The sequence below is a fragment of the Drosophila ananassae genome, chromosome 2R (genome assembly GCF_017639315.1).
Source record: "Drosophila ananassae strain 14024-0371.13 chromosome 2R, ASM1763931v2, whole genome shotgun sequence".
Taxonomy (NCBI): Eukaryota; Metazoa; Arthropoda; class Insecta; order Diptera; family Drosophilidae; genus Drosophila; species Drosophila ananassae.
The window spans coordinates 22,336,376-22,350,983 of record NC_057928.1 but is presented as its reverse complement, the minus strand read 5'-3'; the positions used below and the strand labels follow the sequence as shown (position 1 = coordinate 22,350,983).

The 14,608-nt window shown below is 42.2% G+C and overlaps 1 protein-coding gene across 3 annotated transcripts in view; it reads right to left on the bottom strand.

Moving 5' to 3' along the window:
• The window catches only part of LOC6507232 (frizzled), an 83,553-nt gene that overhangs the window by 45,810 nt on the left and 23,135 nt on the right, over positions 1-14,608 (bottom strand). For all 3 annotated transcript variants that reach the window (XM_001956389.4, XM_044715094.1, XM_032453856.2), the window contains exons 2-4: positions 10,609-10,728; positions 3,991-4,185; positions 3,450-3,675 (exon numbers count right to left, since the gene is read on the bottom strand). In XM_001956389.4, the coding sequence (XP_001956425.3) occupies positions 3,450-3,675; positions 3,991-4,185; positions 10,609-10,728 (541 nt within the window). The remainder of the gene's footprint in view (positions 1-3,449; positions 3,676-3,990; positions 4,186-10,608; positions 10,729-14,608) is intronic.

Sequence of the window (14,608 nt, the reverse complement as noted above, 5' to 3'; positions counted from 1 at the left end):
TTCTGCCATTCGATAAGTGGCTCTCGATTGGAGGCTCCTCTTCAGCCACTCCCTTTTAAATGGTATACAGTGAGGTCTGTCTAAAATAGTTTATACTTTAGTCTGAATAGATCAGGAATATCTATTACCAAATGAAGTCAAGAGAACTTCCTTTCACCTGACGAGGCCTAAACTCTCTAACCTCCCCCACAAGTACCGGGTATTAAGACCAGTTCTCCACTTTAACGAAGCTCTCCTGTATTTTACTAAAAGATAGAAGTCCGCCTTGGATAAATTATGCTAATTTAGTTGCAGCAGCCCCTCCTCGTGCGCCTGGCTCTTTAATAACTTGACAAATGAAGAAAGAAAAAGGCGAGCGAAGAACTCTCTTCGACGGACTTACGACTGCCAGGCATATAATTTCGCAAAAGCGCAACAAATTGTTAATTTTCCTCTGCTCTGCTTGCTTATGTCTCGTTCTGTTTCTGTTTCTGTTTCTGTTAATTTGCATATTTTCTACGTTCTTTCTTCACGTTCTTATAAATGAAGAATAATTGTTAAGCGTGTCTACAAAATGGTAATAAATTCTAGACCAGTAAGGCAAATTGTTGCCGTCGGCTCTGTTTTCATTCAGAGGTATATTTAAGATTTTTTTTAAAACAAGATTAAAGCAAAAAAGTTCACTTTTAAAGAAAAAACTGTGAATTGGAATCCTTAAATTCTATATTTGTTATTAAAAAATTGAATTAAAATATGTCTGGTGTGTCTGGTTGCCAAAAAGCAAATGGCAGACCATCTGGGAGACACTTAAAATGCCTGGCACAGAGCAAATGGAATCCCTGCGGAACTGGACACTCACAGGTGGACACGACGGGACAGTGCTGGACAGGTGATTCATAGGCGCGCTTCGACTCCTCACCATTCACTATCTTAAAAGGGGAAATCCATCAAATGAGCTGCCAACGTGTTGTGCAGTCAATACAAATTGTTAACTTCCCCTTAACCCACCCAGGCCCAGACTCGTCCCTCTGATCCTGCTGGTTATTTACTTTGCTGGAGGTGTTTGAGGGGAGCTGGAGGGAGTGGGATTTTCTGGGGGTATATCTGTGAGCATTATTCAATGTTTGCACCGAACGTGCGCAAATTACAAATTCAATGCACGTAGCCGGCGGCCAAAGCTCCGGAGCTTCCAGCCTCGAGCGTTTCTGTCTCTGTCTCTGTTTACCCAAATCCCCATCATGTCCTTGTTGTTGTTGTTCATACTGTTGATGTTATTGTTGTTGGTGTATTGTTGTACCGCCATCATCAACGCCAAAGTTACAACGGACTCCGGTAGACATCCTCGAACTGACGACACATTAAAATAATGTATTTTTAAATTTAACATTAATTGTCGTTGAATGGTTACGGAATGGGCTGCTACACTGAAGGGAAAAGGCAGCTATTGTTTTTTTTCATAAAATTATAAAAATAATAGATTTTTAATAAATTAAGAGATTTAAAATATAAATTTAACTTCTAAAAGTAAGCCATTGTCTTGGATTTAATGTTCAAAGGTGTACAAAAACTATGGTATTTAGTATATAATCTTTTTTTTTTCCAGTGCACTACTGGCTGAGCCTGTTCCTTTCCATTAACAGTTACTTTCTTGGAGGAGCATCTCAAGGAGTGCCCCAAACCACGACGATTTTCGTTGTCTTGCAGTGCATTAAGTCATCATTTTATTTAAATTTTTTTTTTTCGCCCAGACTTCGTCTTTTCCCATAAATCGTTTTTCCTTCGACTGAGATGTTAATGTTTATTTTTTTATATAAAATGCCATGGAGGGAAAAATATGCTTTTTATGGCTTTTGGCATTTTGAATGCATTAGCAAGTGACTGTGCCGAGGTCTCGCCTAGAGTGAAAAATTTTGATTTAATTTGTTAAGCAATTGAAAAATTTTGCATCGCCAAGCAATTACGTTGAGGGATGGTCGGGAAATTGCTATTCAAAGTAATTGAAATTTGAGAGATAGAGAGGAAAAATAATGGGGCTTTATGGGTTTTTAGATTTAATAAAAAATACTCCGACAAGTCCAAAGGGGGGTAGAGTATCAGCAGAGTATTTATCACCCAAAGTTAGTGAAATAAATCTGGCCCACAGCTTAACCCTTTGATTGACTTATCCAACCTGGCCATTTCCCAGGATGGTCGGCTAATTCCACAACTGATTACCACAATGCGGCCCAAAGCCAGTGTTAAGCCCGGCACCTAAACTCTCTCCGTTTAGAGCCCCCCAATTACGAGGTCGGGCATTAAGTGGACCCATCCAATGTCGGACTATAAGTGCCCATTTGCTCACCCTCCAAATTGTCTATGACTTTCATTCGATTTGCCTAACAAGCCATAATCATGTGCTGCTGTATTTAATTACTGCCGTCTGCTCATATTGGAATTGGCCCGAATAGTATAGAAAGAGAGCAATAGATACCGGGTGAGAGAGAGGGAGGAGTGAGCAGCCCACAGGAGCTTGGCCCTCAAACACAATTGAGTCATTAAGCCGCAATCTAATTAAGCCCAAAAATGTGAAATGAGCCCAAAGAATGGCCCTCTAAGTTGGCTTACAGTCAGCGCGTTAAGCGAATTAGTTGAGGGCTTGTTCTTTGACTTTGGGAACGGAAAGCTCCCGAAAATAAAGAAGGAAACGAACCCCGGCTCAAATCATCTCAAGTCCACAAATTTTTACGGCACTTTAACGTGACCGTTTTTAGACCCACCTATCCCAGTTCGTTTTACATTTTTTTTTGGGCCGTCAAGATTTATTTTGTGTCTGCCAGCGACCACGTAGGTCATTAAATTGTTTAGAAATCGCGGACAGTCTGCTTCTCCCCGTCTATTAAGTGCCACCGAAAGTATCTCAGTATCCAGACCTAAATAAGCGAACCCAACCCAAGCCCCCATTCTCAAATGAACCACAAAATGACTGTGAAACGGCCGCTACACGCATTTATTTACAGTGGTCGAAGGAGGTATTAGTTTTGGTTTAAATCTAAAGAAAATAGTTCAAGAAGGAGGAACCTCTATGCAACCTCTATTCATAGTTTTCCTTTACTTTTAAAAAATCCAATATCTTTTTGAATCAAAACCACTTCTCTAAGATCACATCCACTGTTCTAGCCGTCTTCATCTTTAACTTTTTGTTGGTTTTTCTTAAGTTTCCGTGGCTTTTTTTGGGTTGGCTGATAGAAACCGGGTCCCAGCCACGAGAAATAGATACAGTTAATGCCACAAATGACGTCTAATGACGGTTACGTCTTGTGCGATGAAATTGTGGCTCAGACCACAACCATGGTTGGGTTGTGTTTTTTTCTTTTGGGCCGAATGTGTGGATAGAAATTGATGGGGATCCGCAGAGATTAATGCTGGAGCAGTTCAAGGTCGTCTGGAGGCTTAATCGATAATATTCCGGAATGAATTCGCTTATGACTTACCTTCAACTTTGGCGAGGGCCAGTACGGAGATGGTCTGAAGGGCGGGCACCGCCCAGGCAACCAGGTGGAATAAGTGCGACTTGTTCTCAATCGCCTCGTGGCCCCATTTGAGGCCAGCGGCCAGGAACCAGGCGAACGCCAGACACGACCACCAGGCGAAGGCCGCCATGCAGCAGAAGTACAGAGCCATGAATAAAACTGTGCAGGACGTGGTTTGGCGGTGGCCCTGTGGGATGAAAAGAATAAATCGTTCAGAAAAGGAAGAAATCAGTTCGAGGACTTGAGGTAATCGAAGTTACTGAGACTCTTTAATTGATTTTTATTTTGATTTGAATTAAATACTATAACCACTTTTTAAAGAGCTTGTCATAGTCATAGAAACAATAAAATCTATATTCTTGATAGTCTGTTTATTATTCGGCCTGGAGTTCTCAGTTCCAATTTAAAAGCCCCAGCCGTCTCATTAAAAATGACTGAAGATGTGATTCGGCCAGCCGCCGCAGTGGCTTGCGGCTGGTGTGTCTGTGGTTTGCATCCTCACCTGGGTGATGGTGGACATCATCTGCAGGCGGCCGAGCTTGACGGGCGGCGGAAATGGCTCTCGGCACGAGACGGAGTCGCCCGCCCCCAGGCCGGCCACGTAGGCACAGCCCACGACCAGGTAGCAGACCGCCAGGAACACGATGGCCCGCTCCGGGTAGCGAAAACGCGACGAGTCAATCAGGAACGTGAGCACCTGCAAGAGGGAGAGTGAGTATTAAAAATAAATTTCGATTTAATTAGGTTTGCCTTAATTAACCCGCAATGCTTTGATGTTCCCTTAAAAATGCATTAGTGTTTATATATGAGAGGGACGAAACATTAGGGGTCCTCTTCACCGACAGGGCCTCTTGGTCATTAGGCTCTACACATTAGCTGATTGCGATTGTTGTGCCATTTACTCCAAAAGCCGAGCCCCATTTAATTCGCAAGGTTTCTGTTTCTTTGCCGGGCTGACCCTAATGAATATGGCCGAAATGTCCTTAGCTGGAATGGCATTTTCAGAGAAATCTCAGAAAGATGCAGAAGTAAACCCAAAGGTGGCTTAAATCACAGCCTAATGGGAGTTCCTCACTGATGGCAGATACTTAATTTCATAAAGAAAAAGAAACCCTATTGTTTTATGTTTTTTAAGAATATTTATTACTCATACGCAGTGTTGGAAAATTGCTCATACGCAGTGTGGTCTGTGGGAAAATATGCTAATTGAAGTATTGAAACTTCTTACTCAATCAATAATATTCTAAATAGCCTAATTGAGACGTTGCATACATTAACTCGAGTTATCAGCAATGGCCAGTTGGTCTGGCTAACCGAAGTCTAATCAAATCTTTCCCCCCGACGAACTTCTGGTTTTGGTCAGGACTACACTGAGAGAGAGAGAAGGACCATTTGTTTAGACCAGAAGAGAAGCCGATATATAGCCTAGATAATGGCTGACAATTCCTCAAAGCTTTAAAAGCAATTACATATCCCGAGAAACACACACACTCTGGCCATTTTCCAAACCGCAAGCTCACACATTAGACTTCCTTCTGGCCGCCTCGTGTATCCTGACTGCCCAATTTCTCTGCTGCCTGTCTGATTACGCGCCATTTAAATAAATTCATTATCATTCCACTAAGCCAGGCCAGGGAGTCTTTTGTCTAAACCAGAGAATCCGAACCAGAAAACCCGACCCGACCGAAACCCCAGCCAAGCCAAGTCATTTAATTTGATCATTACAAAACTATCAGAGGGAAACAGTTGGCTGGGAGTATAAGCGTGTGTGTGGGTGTTGGGTTGTGGGTGTGCGTGTGTGTACCTATGTGCCAGTTGTGTTTGCTTTTGAATTGTTCGCATTGCATTAATGTGGTGAGTATTATTGTTGCCACGACGAGACCTCTGAATTATTCATAGATGCAGAACGCACTTCTCGACTGAAAGTCGTGGCTATCATCCATCTCCCACACTAGCAGTAGGGATACACTGAGAAGTATTTCTAGAACCACCAGAAGGGTCAAACTCTAAGCTAATCCTTCTTCTCTATAGTTTCTTCCCATGTACTTGCCCAAAAAATTAATTCACTTGGAAATCGTTTTTCTTTGGGTTCTCCCTCCGCCCGCCTCTCGGGCCGAAATTATAGTTCTCTTAGCCATGGCTTACATCTAATTTCCACCTACGCATCGCCCCCACTCTGAACCCCTTCTGCTCCCATCCTCATTGAAATGCAAAATATATTCCGTAAATGGTATGGCAGGAGGGGGTATGGCCTGTGAGCCAGTTTGTAACTCCTATTGTTGACAACGCTCCGCTGCAGAAGATACAAGCTGAGAAATTGAATTGAATTGTTTATTTATGCCCAAAGACAACAACACAAATAGAGGATGTACCAGAGTGCCACGCCCCTCCGCCTCGTCTTCCACTAGCAATTTGTTATGGCACGCATGATGGGTGCCCAGAAAGGGGGGCCGGGCGGTCGGGCGTTTCTGTAGGTGTGACTAGCTACAAATGAAACGAAATAAGCTGCAAATGCTGAAACATTTGGCTGGCAGGTTCCCTCTCGCCTGGCACGCCCCCAAAAATTATGCGTCACCGAGGGCGGAAGTTGCCCCAACTTGGCGGAAAAACATTCGCCGTCTCTCGGGCCACACCCACATGAAATTTAGAGGAAATTCGCATAGGAGATGCGCTAAGTTTGAGTGGCACTTGTGGCAGGAAATGTAGAAGAGCTTGCCAAGCATTGGATGTAAGAAACAAACTGAGGCTTCTGCTGGGAAATCATTCCTTAAAATTAAATTGAACGTCAGATCTTGAAATCGTGATATCCTTCTTAAAATGAAAGTTAATCAAAGTCCAATGTCACTTCAATTAATTAACAAAAAACCACACCTTCTCCTACAGACTACAGACCTCAGGTAAGTTTTCCACCTTGAAACTTTTCTCGACTAGTTTTTCCGAATTTCTAAAGCCTCTGGTTTAATTTCCTTCCAACATCTTCGTCAAGCAACTTGGAATAAATTACTTAACTGGAGCCGCGCCTTCATGCCAATGAAAAAAAGGTAATTTCAATTTTTAGCGCTCATAAATTCTGAAGAGTCGGTTCATTAAAATCAGCCCAAAAACTAAAGTGGTTACACCCACTCTAGTGTCCCCGAAAACCGCGCTGCTCCTCCTCCTCCTGCTCCAGCGCTCCGGGAGTGTTGAAAACTGAAAGCCACAGAAAAGCTTTGAGAGCTTTGCCAGCGGTTGGCAGTTTTTGAATTTTGCATAAATTAGATTTAACTCACAACTAACAAACAGACAAAAAAACAAAAAAAGTGTACACAAAAATGGCATAAATTTGCATAAGAAAACAACAACAATGGTCAGGTCTTTTTTCAGTTTCAGTTTTCAGTGTTCAGTGTTCAGTGTTCAGTTTTTTGGAAGGTGGATCGTCTATTAGAATAACTAACTATTAACATAAACATTTTAGTCAGGTTGGACAGAGATTGCGGCATAAATTTTGTGGCGAATGTTTGCGGTGAAGTTTCGTATTTGCTGTTTCTGACATCTGATGTTTATGGAACATTTTTTATGCATATCAATGATTAAATATTTTGTGCATATTTAAAACTATTAATAACTTTGCGGGGCGCCCCACAAAAGGCAACTGTCAAAACAAGAAAACCGAAAAAAGTTTGTTGGTCGGGAAACGAGGGAAAAAGTTCAAATGGGTTATGTATAATTCGGATGTATTTTTTATTTGTTTATTTGTGGGTTAGTGCAGTCAGCATGAGCTGACATATTTGCTCATATCATCTTCAGACCCAACTATCAAAATATGCGCCTCAGTGAACTTTCAGTTTCTGCCCCAGGGTGTGCCTCTCTCTGCCTCCATACTGCCATTTCCAATTTTTCCTATTTTTGTTTGAGTTTCTGTACTGCTGCAGGTTTTGTAATTAAGAAAAAGTCATCAAAGTCAACGACTACACCCGAAACATCCTCCTCTACGATTATTTGCTCTTTCAGCAAACACACACACACACACTACACGCCGTGTCATTTCCCCTTTTCGCTTTTCATTGGAAAACAAATGTCAAGTCAGAGGGAAAGCGGGAAAGTGGGAAAGTGGAAATGGCGGGCCAGGGGCAGAACTCACTCATTGTCTCATCTCATCTAATGCGTTTAATGAAAAAGGTGTTGATTGTTGACAGTTGATGTGGCACACACACACACTCTGCCAGACCTCCCACCTCCCAGTTTTCTCATTTTCCATGAGGAGATGTAGCCATAAGTTTCCTATCCTGACAATTCTACCTGTCACACGAAAAGTTTTGTTCGTGGCTGCAAAAATATTTGTTTTAGTTCGCGAAAATTGAAATAAAATGTGTTTGTTTATAATTTTGCTTGTTACTTGAAATGAAAAGCCCTAAAGGTTTCCCCAGGTCACCTGTAAGCTGAGCAAAAACTTGCGCTGTCATAGAAAATTGGCTGGGGGAAAAGTTGGGATTACTTTCTCCCCTCAGTAACTTTACCTTGGACGGAAGTTTACATTCTTGCACCTCCAGCAATGAAAAGAATTTGTCACAAATTGTTTTTCAAATTCCAAATAAAGCATTCAATTTACTAAGCAAGTCTTGTTCATCAATTTCATTCAAATGTTAAATTATTCTTGTGGCCAGCTTCATCATTGCTTTTAAAATATTTTGCCTTTTAGAGTCTCATTTCAGTCATTCCATTCAATTAGCAGAGCACTTTATTTATTGAAAAGCAAATTCCCTTGAATGTCAACTGCAAAATCCATATGCACAGAGTACATAGAAGCGAAGCCGTTCAAGCAGAAAGTCAAACATGTGCCAGAGTGTGTGTGGAAAATATTTTCAGGTATTTATTTTCCCAGCCCATCCAGGCCAAAAGTATCAACTGCAATTTTCTAATGCTCTCGTGTGTCACATTTTTTTTATGATCCGTTTGTCATTCTCAATGACATATTTCTATGGCATTGCAATTTTTTATCCCCACACATTCACATATGGGGTGAAAGAGAAAGTTTATTAAAATAAACAACCGCACGGGCAAACACAACCCACATTTCATGGCGAATTTATTGAGAGCACTGTATCGAGCACTATTCACATCCATATACATATAAACAGAGCAAAATGGCAGTGCCAGAGAAAGGACTATAAAAGCCATTCACATATTGAATGTGTGTGAACTGGAAAGGACGCTATCAAGGCAGCAACAATGCCTTTGTGGGCTAACATATTAAAGTAGTAGCAGGACTAAACAAAAAGGCCATTATTAAATGAATTCTGTTTCATTAAAATTGTAGTTTCAAGTTTTCGAGACACATGCCACTGATGAATGCGTGAAAAATGCAAAAATCCAGCAGATGAAAATGAAAATGAAAATGAAAATGAGATTGAGAACACTCGGAGGACATAATCATAATCGTAAAAAGTAAGTAGAATGAGCTACCAAATGAAAGTCCTCGCCCGTTCATCCTCGAGAAACAATTTAGAAATTTGCATACAATTTGTTGTTGCCTCGCTGTTATGAGTTGCACTGATATGCCACGCCCCCTCGTATCTGGCCCTGACAATGGGCGACAAATTATATGCAATGACAAAAATTTATCACAATGGCACACACATGGAGAGAACGACACTGAAACAGCATGCAAAACATCAAGTCCTGTGAGTGAAATTTTTCCCCGAGGCTGCCTGCCACCTTCCGAACAGGATCCTCCCATCCAACAAAAAAAAAAATAGAACTACCCCTCTCCCTCATAGGTTGATGGATGTAGCACAACTTTATGACGTGTGTGTTTGTGTCAGTCAGGACCTCTCCAGCTTTGATAGATGTGCTTTTTCGGGTCGTCCTCTCCTTTCATTTTTCGCCCGTTTGATTGCTTGGGAATTATAAGCACAGGATATGGTTCAGGCAGCACATTCCTTTCTGCCCCACTCCCTGTTTTCCTTGTTGATTAGAGCCTGTCATAAGCTCGGTCCACGGCAGCCCCATAAATTGATTTTTTATTCAAATTTTTTCCGTCATTTCATCCACGAGCCAAACAAAAAGCCAACAGATACAAAATGCCATGATGCCATCATGATGGTGGGGGAAAACGGTCGACTAACAAGTTGATTTCCATATCCGAAAGTAAAGGAATGAGACAGGACCTTTCGCATGATGAATAGTTCCAGGGAGATGAGATAATTAGACAAGCCAATTGATTGATTTATGGTTATGGGTTGCGATGGGGTGGAACTGACTGTAAATTATGCACATTTTTATGCTAAAGAGACTAGACGAGAAAATTGCACATATTAGAGTTGGGAATTATTTAATAGAAGTCCTTAATAGTCCTATCCCACTGTCTGTCAAAGTGATCCTTTATTCCTTTAAGGATTTCCTTGCACGCTTAACCCACTCACATGCCACATCTTCAATTTGATTTGACCCACACAGAAATGCAAGGATTACAATGCGAAAACTATTTCCAATATTAGTTCAGAGCTCATCCATCCTGAAGGCATTCGAATATTGTCGGATTGTGCGGGGAGAGCCATCGTGCGGATGGCTTGCCAGGACATTCCGAAATATCAAAGGGTAATTCTAATAATATTTGAAATTTACTTTTGTTCTGCCATTTGTCCTCCCACATTCGCCACATTCGCACATGCCGTATGCCGCATGCCAAGGCGAACGGCAGAGAGTCCTTGGCGAAGGAGCCTTCGCCAAAGGTACACATATCCTGCTTGCCAAGAGCGCCCTGGGACCCTTACTTGGGTGAGTGTGCGAGATGGCTTCTGCATATGTTTTGCCAAGTTTATTGAAAAATATGCGCTGACAGGTAATATGTCAATGCTAGGGATTTGCTAAAGTGCCAACGCCTTCGTCCTCGCTTTCCCCCCATCCCCTGAATAATAGACTTGCTGGAGGAGCAGGACTCGCTCGTTGGTAACCGTGAAAGGTGTTTACCTTAGAGCTCTAAGGAAAATATGGAAGCACTCAGCCATTCAAGGATATTCAATACCTTGAGCAGCAAAGAGCCTCCATATCTGTTGATATTTTTATAATTTAAACGCCTTAAGAAGAAGAAGGATAAGAAACTAAACCCGAAATAATTAATTAATTAGTATTAGACACTTACCGTAAAAAGGCAACTGGCAACGCAGACTGCTGCCCAGGATCCGACCCAGTAGCGCAGAACGGTCCTCTCCCGCTCCGGGAAGAACATGGCGTGGCAGGGAGCGCCGCAGTCATGGAGATCCTGCAAATAAGATACAAAGGACACCCAAATGAGTCAATTGTCGGAGTGGAGGAGTGGAGCAAGGAGACAAAAATGAGAAGCCTACAAAGGAGGAAATTCATTTACAGGCGGCGATTAATTAATAAGGCTTAAATTAAATGTGGGCCAAATTGGATTGAGAATTGTAATTAAAGGGGATTAAGGAAAGGGGCTTATAGGGGAAATTAATGGGCGAGGATATGAGTTATAAGCTCCTGGGTAAGGGATTGATAAATTCAAGAGTATTGTGCACATTATCGATTACAATGAAAAGCCAATTTAAAAGGAAACCAACTGATTATACGAATGCAATGATTTGATTGAAGATTGGTGGGATGGGACTTCTTTTTCCCGGGCTGATCGATCCAATCCTTTCGAAACCCTAACACGACAACCCACTCTGACGAAATCCCATTAGAGATAGGTAGTAACTCGGATGGCAACTTCAAATTAGCATAAATTTCTGAGCTGAGCACTGACTGCCTTGAGGGCGACAAATACTCAGAGTTCACATCAGGGACCTAGAACAACCACCATTAAACGAAAATCTCTTTGTAGACACTGGCAAGTGTGCTCCTGCAGAGCACAAGCTCCGGAGTCCGGACTCAAACAATAACTGCAGTTTAATGAGATTTTCCCGGCAGGGACATCTCTCTAAACTCAATATTTGAAACCGAAAACCCAGCTCAACCTTGAACTCCAGAAAGCGGGGGCGAAATCAACCCCCGGCGGCGACAATTGCATTACGAAGTGCGGCAACAATGCAAACGCACTTGAAACAACTACAGTAGATCCTTAATAGGTCGCATCACTCTCCAAAGCATACCTCCGGATGAGTTTTGGGCTAAGCAAGTCCCACTGTGGCACAACTTCTGACAGTTTGCGGCAATTGCAGAGTTGTTTCCTAACTCGGGGGTATGAGCCACAGTGGATACAAAGGGAGCTCTGAGTTCTGGCGCATTGTAAACCACAAGAGATTTGAATTTTAGATAGGAAAACACGCACGCACTCAAAAGAACCCATGGAAGGCGGGAAAAAACAAAGGAAGGGGTCGCATAAAAATCGCCACAGAGAGTCTCTGGAAGTGAGCTCAAACTTGGCCATAAAGAAGAGCTCTGGACTTTACTCATTGTCTTTACTTTTCAGTCAGGAAAATATGTATGACACTGGAATTAAAACTAGTTCAGATAATGGTTATATATATTCCAAAAACATTCTTAAATCGGTGGTGTTTAGAGCCATTCGATTGGTAATCTTAATAAGATTTACTATTCCACTTTCGACAAAAGATGGCTTAGGTTTGTCTCTATTTTTTGGCTATTAATACCCACATTAAAATTTTTATATATTTATATATATATATATTTATATTATTATATATTTATATAACATATTTTTATATATTTTTCATTTAATATATAACTTTCTTTTAGTGCAGACTCATCAGAGCAAAGAATAGAATGGAGATCCGGAGGCCAGGTCCCCGCAGCAATCGTCAGTTTCTCTGTCAAAGAACAAACTCGCCCCGAAAGTGTTGTCTGCCTGCTTCCCTGGCCAACCTCCGACTTGTCTCTGTCTGGGCCTTATTTCAAATTCCCATTAAAAATTTAAAATCCTCCCCCCTGGTAGACATCCTTGCCAGTTCTTTCGACGTTTTTGGCAATCATCGTTAGGTTAGCGGCGCAAATTGCGTTTTTCTGCTGCTTCTGCTGGGGAGGATATTTGAGGGAAGACGATTCCCTTCGATAAGAAATTGTGGCTGGGATGGGATGACACGCACCAAACTGTTGACGGGGGCAATATTTACGCATATTTGGGGCACATAAAGAAACAGATCCGCAACAATAACATAAAGCAGCGCTTTTTTTCCATCTCAGGGCTTCTAAAGGAGCCAGTAAACTGGTCTAAATTGCCGGCCGCATTTTTTCATTCCTGGCCAACAGCATTTACCCGAAATTATTCCTCAAGCTTAAGCCAGCTTTAAGCCAAGTCAGCGATGAAAATTTAAATTTTAATTTTAATGAACTAATGTTGAGGGATTCCGAATGGCCAGTGGCAGAAAGATGAGGGTAATTTCGGGGGCTTTAGCGGGCTAAGGCGGTAAATGGAGTTGGATTAAACAATTTTGGTGGCCACTGTGATTGAGTTTTATGAAGTCATCAGAAAGTTATTTCAAGCGGGACTAAAAACGAATAAAAATAATACAGTTTCGTGTCACTAAACCACGGCTAATTAAATTGTTTGTCCAATCTCGCCATCTCGTATCGTCATAATATTTAGCAGCCTCGTTCCACTTAATATTTTATCTCTTTGGTGGATCGGCAATCACATCCTGTGTCCGATCCATCGATCTATCTTTATTACCAAACCAAAATCAAACATACGGCCTATTCTATGGGTAATTGTAGCCGCGACTCCTTTTAGAAGAAAATGCCTCAAGAGCTCCCCAACCAGTTGCAACATTGGCAACAACAAAAGGAGTCTAAAGGCTCCTGCATTGTAGTTGTAGGTTCTGTCCCTTTACTCGTTTTTTTGTTGTTGGTCTGGGTCCCCACAGTCTGGGGCACCATTGTCTTGCGATTTTTATGAGGCATGTATAAATAATTGCGCCCAAAGGCCGCCGACATAAGTTTTCATGCCGGCCGCGTGAGCATCCGACCATCAGCAGCAGCGAAAAGCCAAAGTCGGACAGGCGTCTAAACTGCCCGGCCAGAGTTAGTGGTCCACCTTAGCCCAAGCCACTATTTAATTCTTACACAGCAAGAAAATATATTCTTTAAAATGTTCTAGTCTTCTGGAAGCATCTGGAAGTTGTGTACTTTTCTCGCAATGCCCTCACAAAGTGGCAACTGCAGGAACAAAACAATATAGAAAATTTTGTTTCAGTTGTTATATTTTTTTTTTAAGCTGGCGGCCAAAAATAAAACCAAACAAAAAATGGGCGGGAAAGAAGGGATATGGCGTGGAATAAAAGGAACAAACTGGCCAAGGGTTAAGGCCGGGGCGATGGAGAAGAGCCAGAGCCATAAACCAAGTTTTGCCAACATTTAAGGAGTTTTTAATTTATTATAGATAAATTTTATGCCCGTCGCGAGTTATGAAAGGCCAAAGGGTATGGAAGAGTGGGGACTGCAGACTGGAGCCAGGAACTCTTCCAGCTGGACCACCGAATGCTTGAGTTGGGGGCGTGTTGATGATGATGGTGGAAGCTGCAAATTATTACGACTCCCAGAGATGAGACAACAGAAACACAGAGCACGTCATTCACAAAGGAACAGTGGGCTGGAAGTCAGTGGAAATGGAAAGGATATATTAGAGAGAGTCTCTTTAAAGATTGTAGAGAACCACTGTGTGGCCTAGACCTATGAGGAACTCTGGCAAAACGCACTTTAGTTCGTAGTTGCAGACTTCCCCCGGTTCTCCATCCACTTGCAACAGAAACAGACAACCCTCGGACAGCGTTAATGATGATTCTCTCTATACAGACGGTATGTATATGTTGTGTTTGGTTGTGTGCCTTTCGGGGGGTGTTGCTGACGTTGTTAAAGTCAAAATAGACAGGGCCACAGACAGTGGCAGCGGCTGAAAAAAGAGAGCAAACGGCGCATGAAACGAGACGGATATAGGCGGACGAGTGTCCTGGGGGTGGATTCGAACAGGAGGATATAGGCAGGACGACCGGAGTCCCCAAGGACCTGGCTGTCAACTCATCGGCCTTTGCTTTGTTGTTCAGGCTCTCCTTCGGGCAGGACGAAAAAACAAAAAAACCAAGGAACCCGGACAGAAAAACAACAATTTGAATTCAATAAGGAAGTGAGATGAGGAAGGACAAGCAAATTTTCACTCGGGTCAAGAGTTCAAA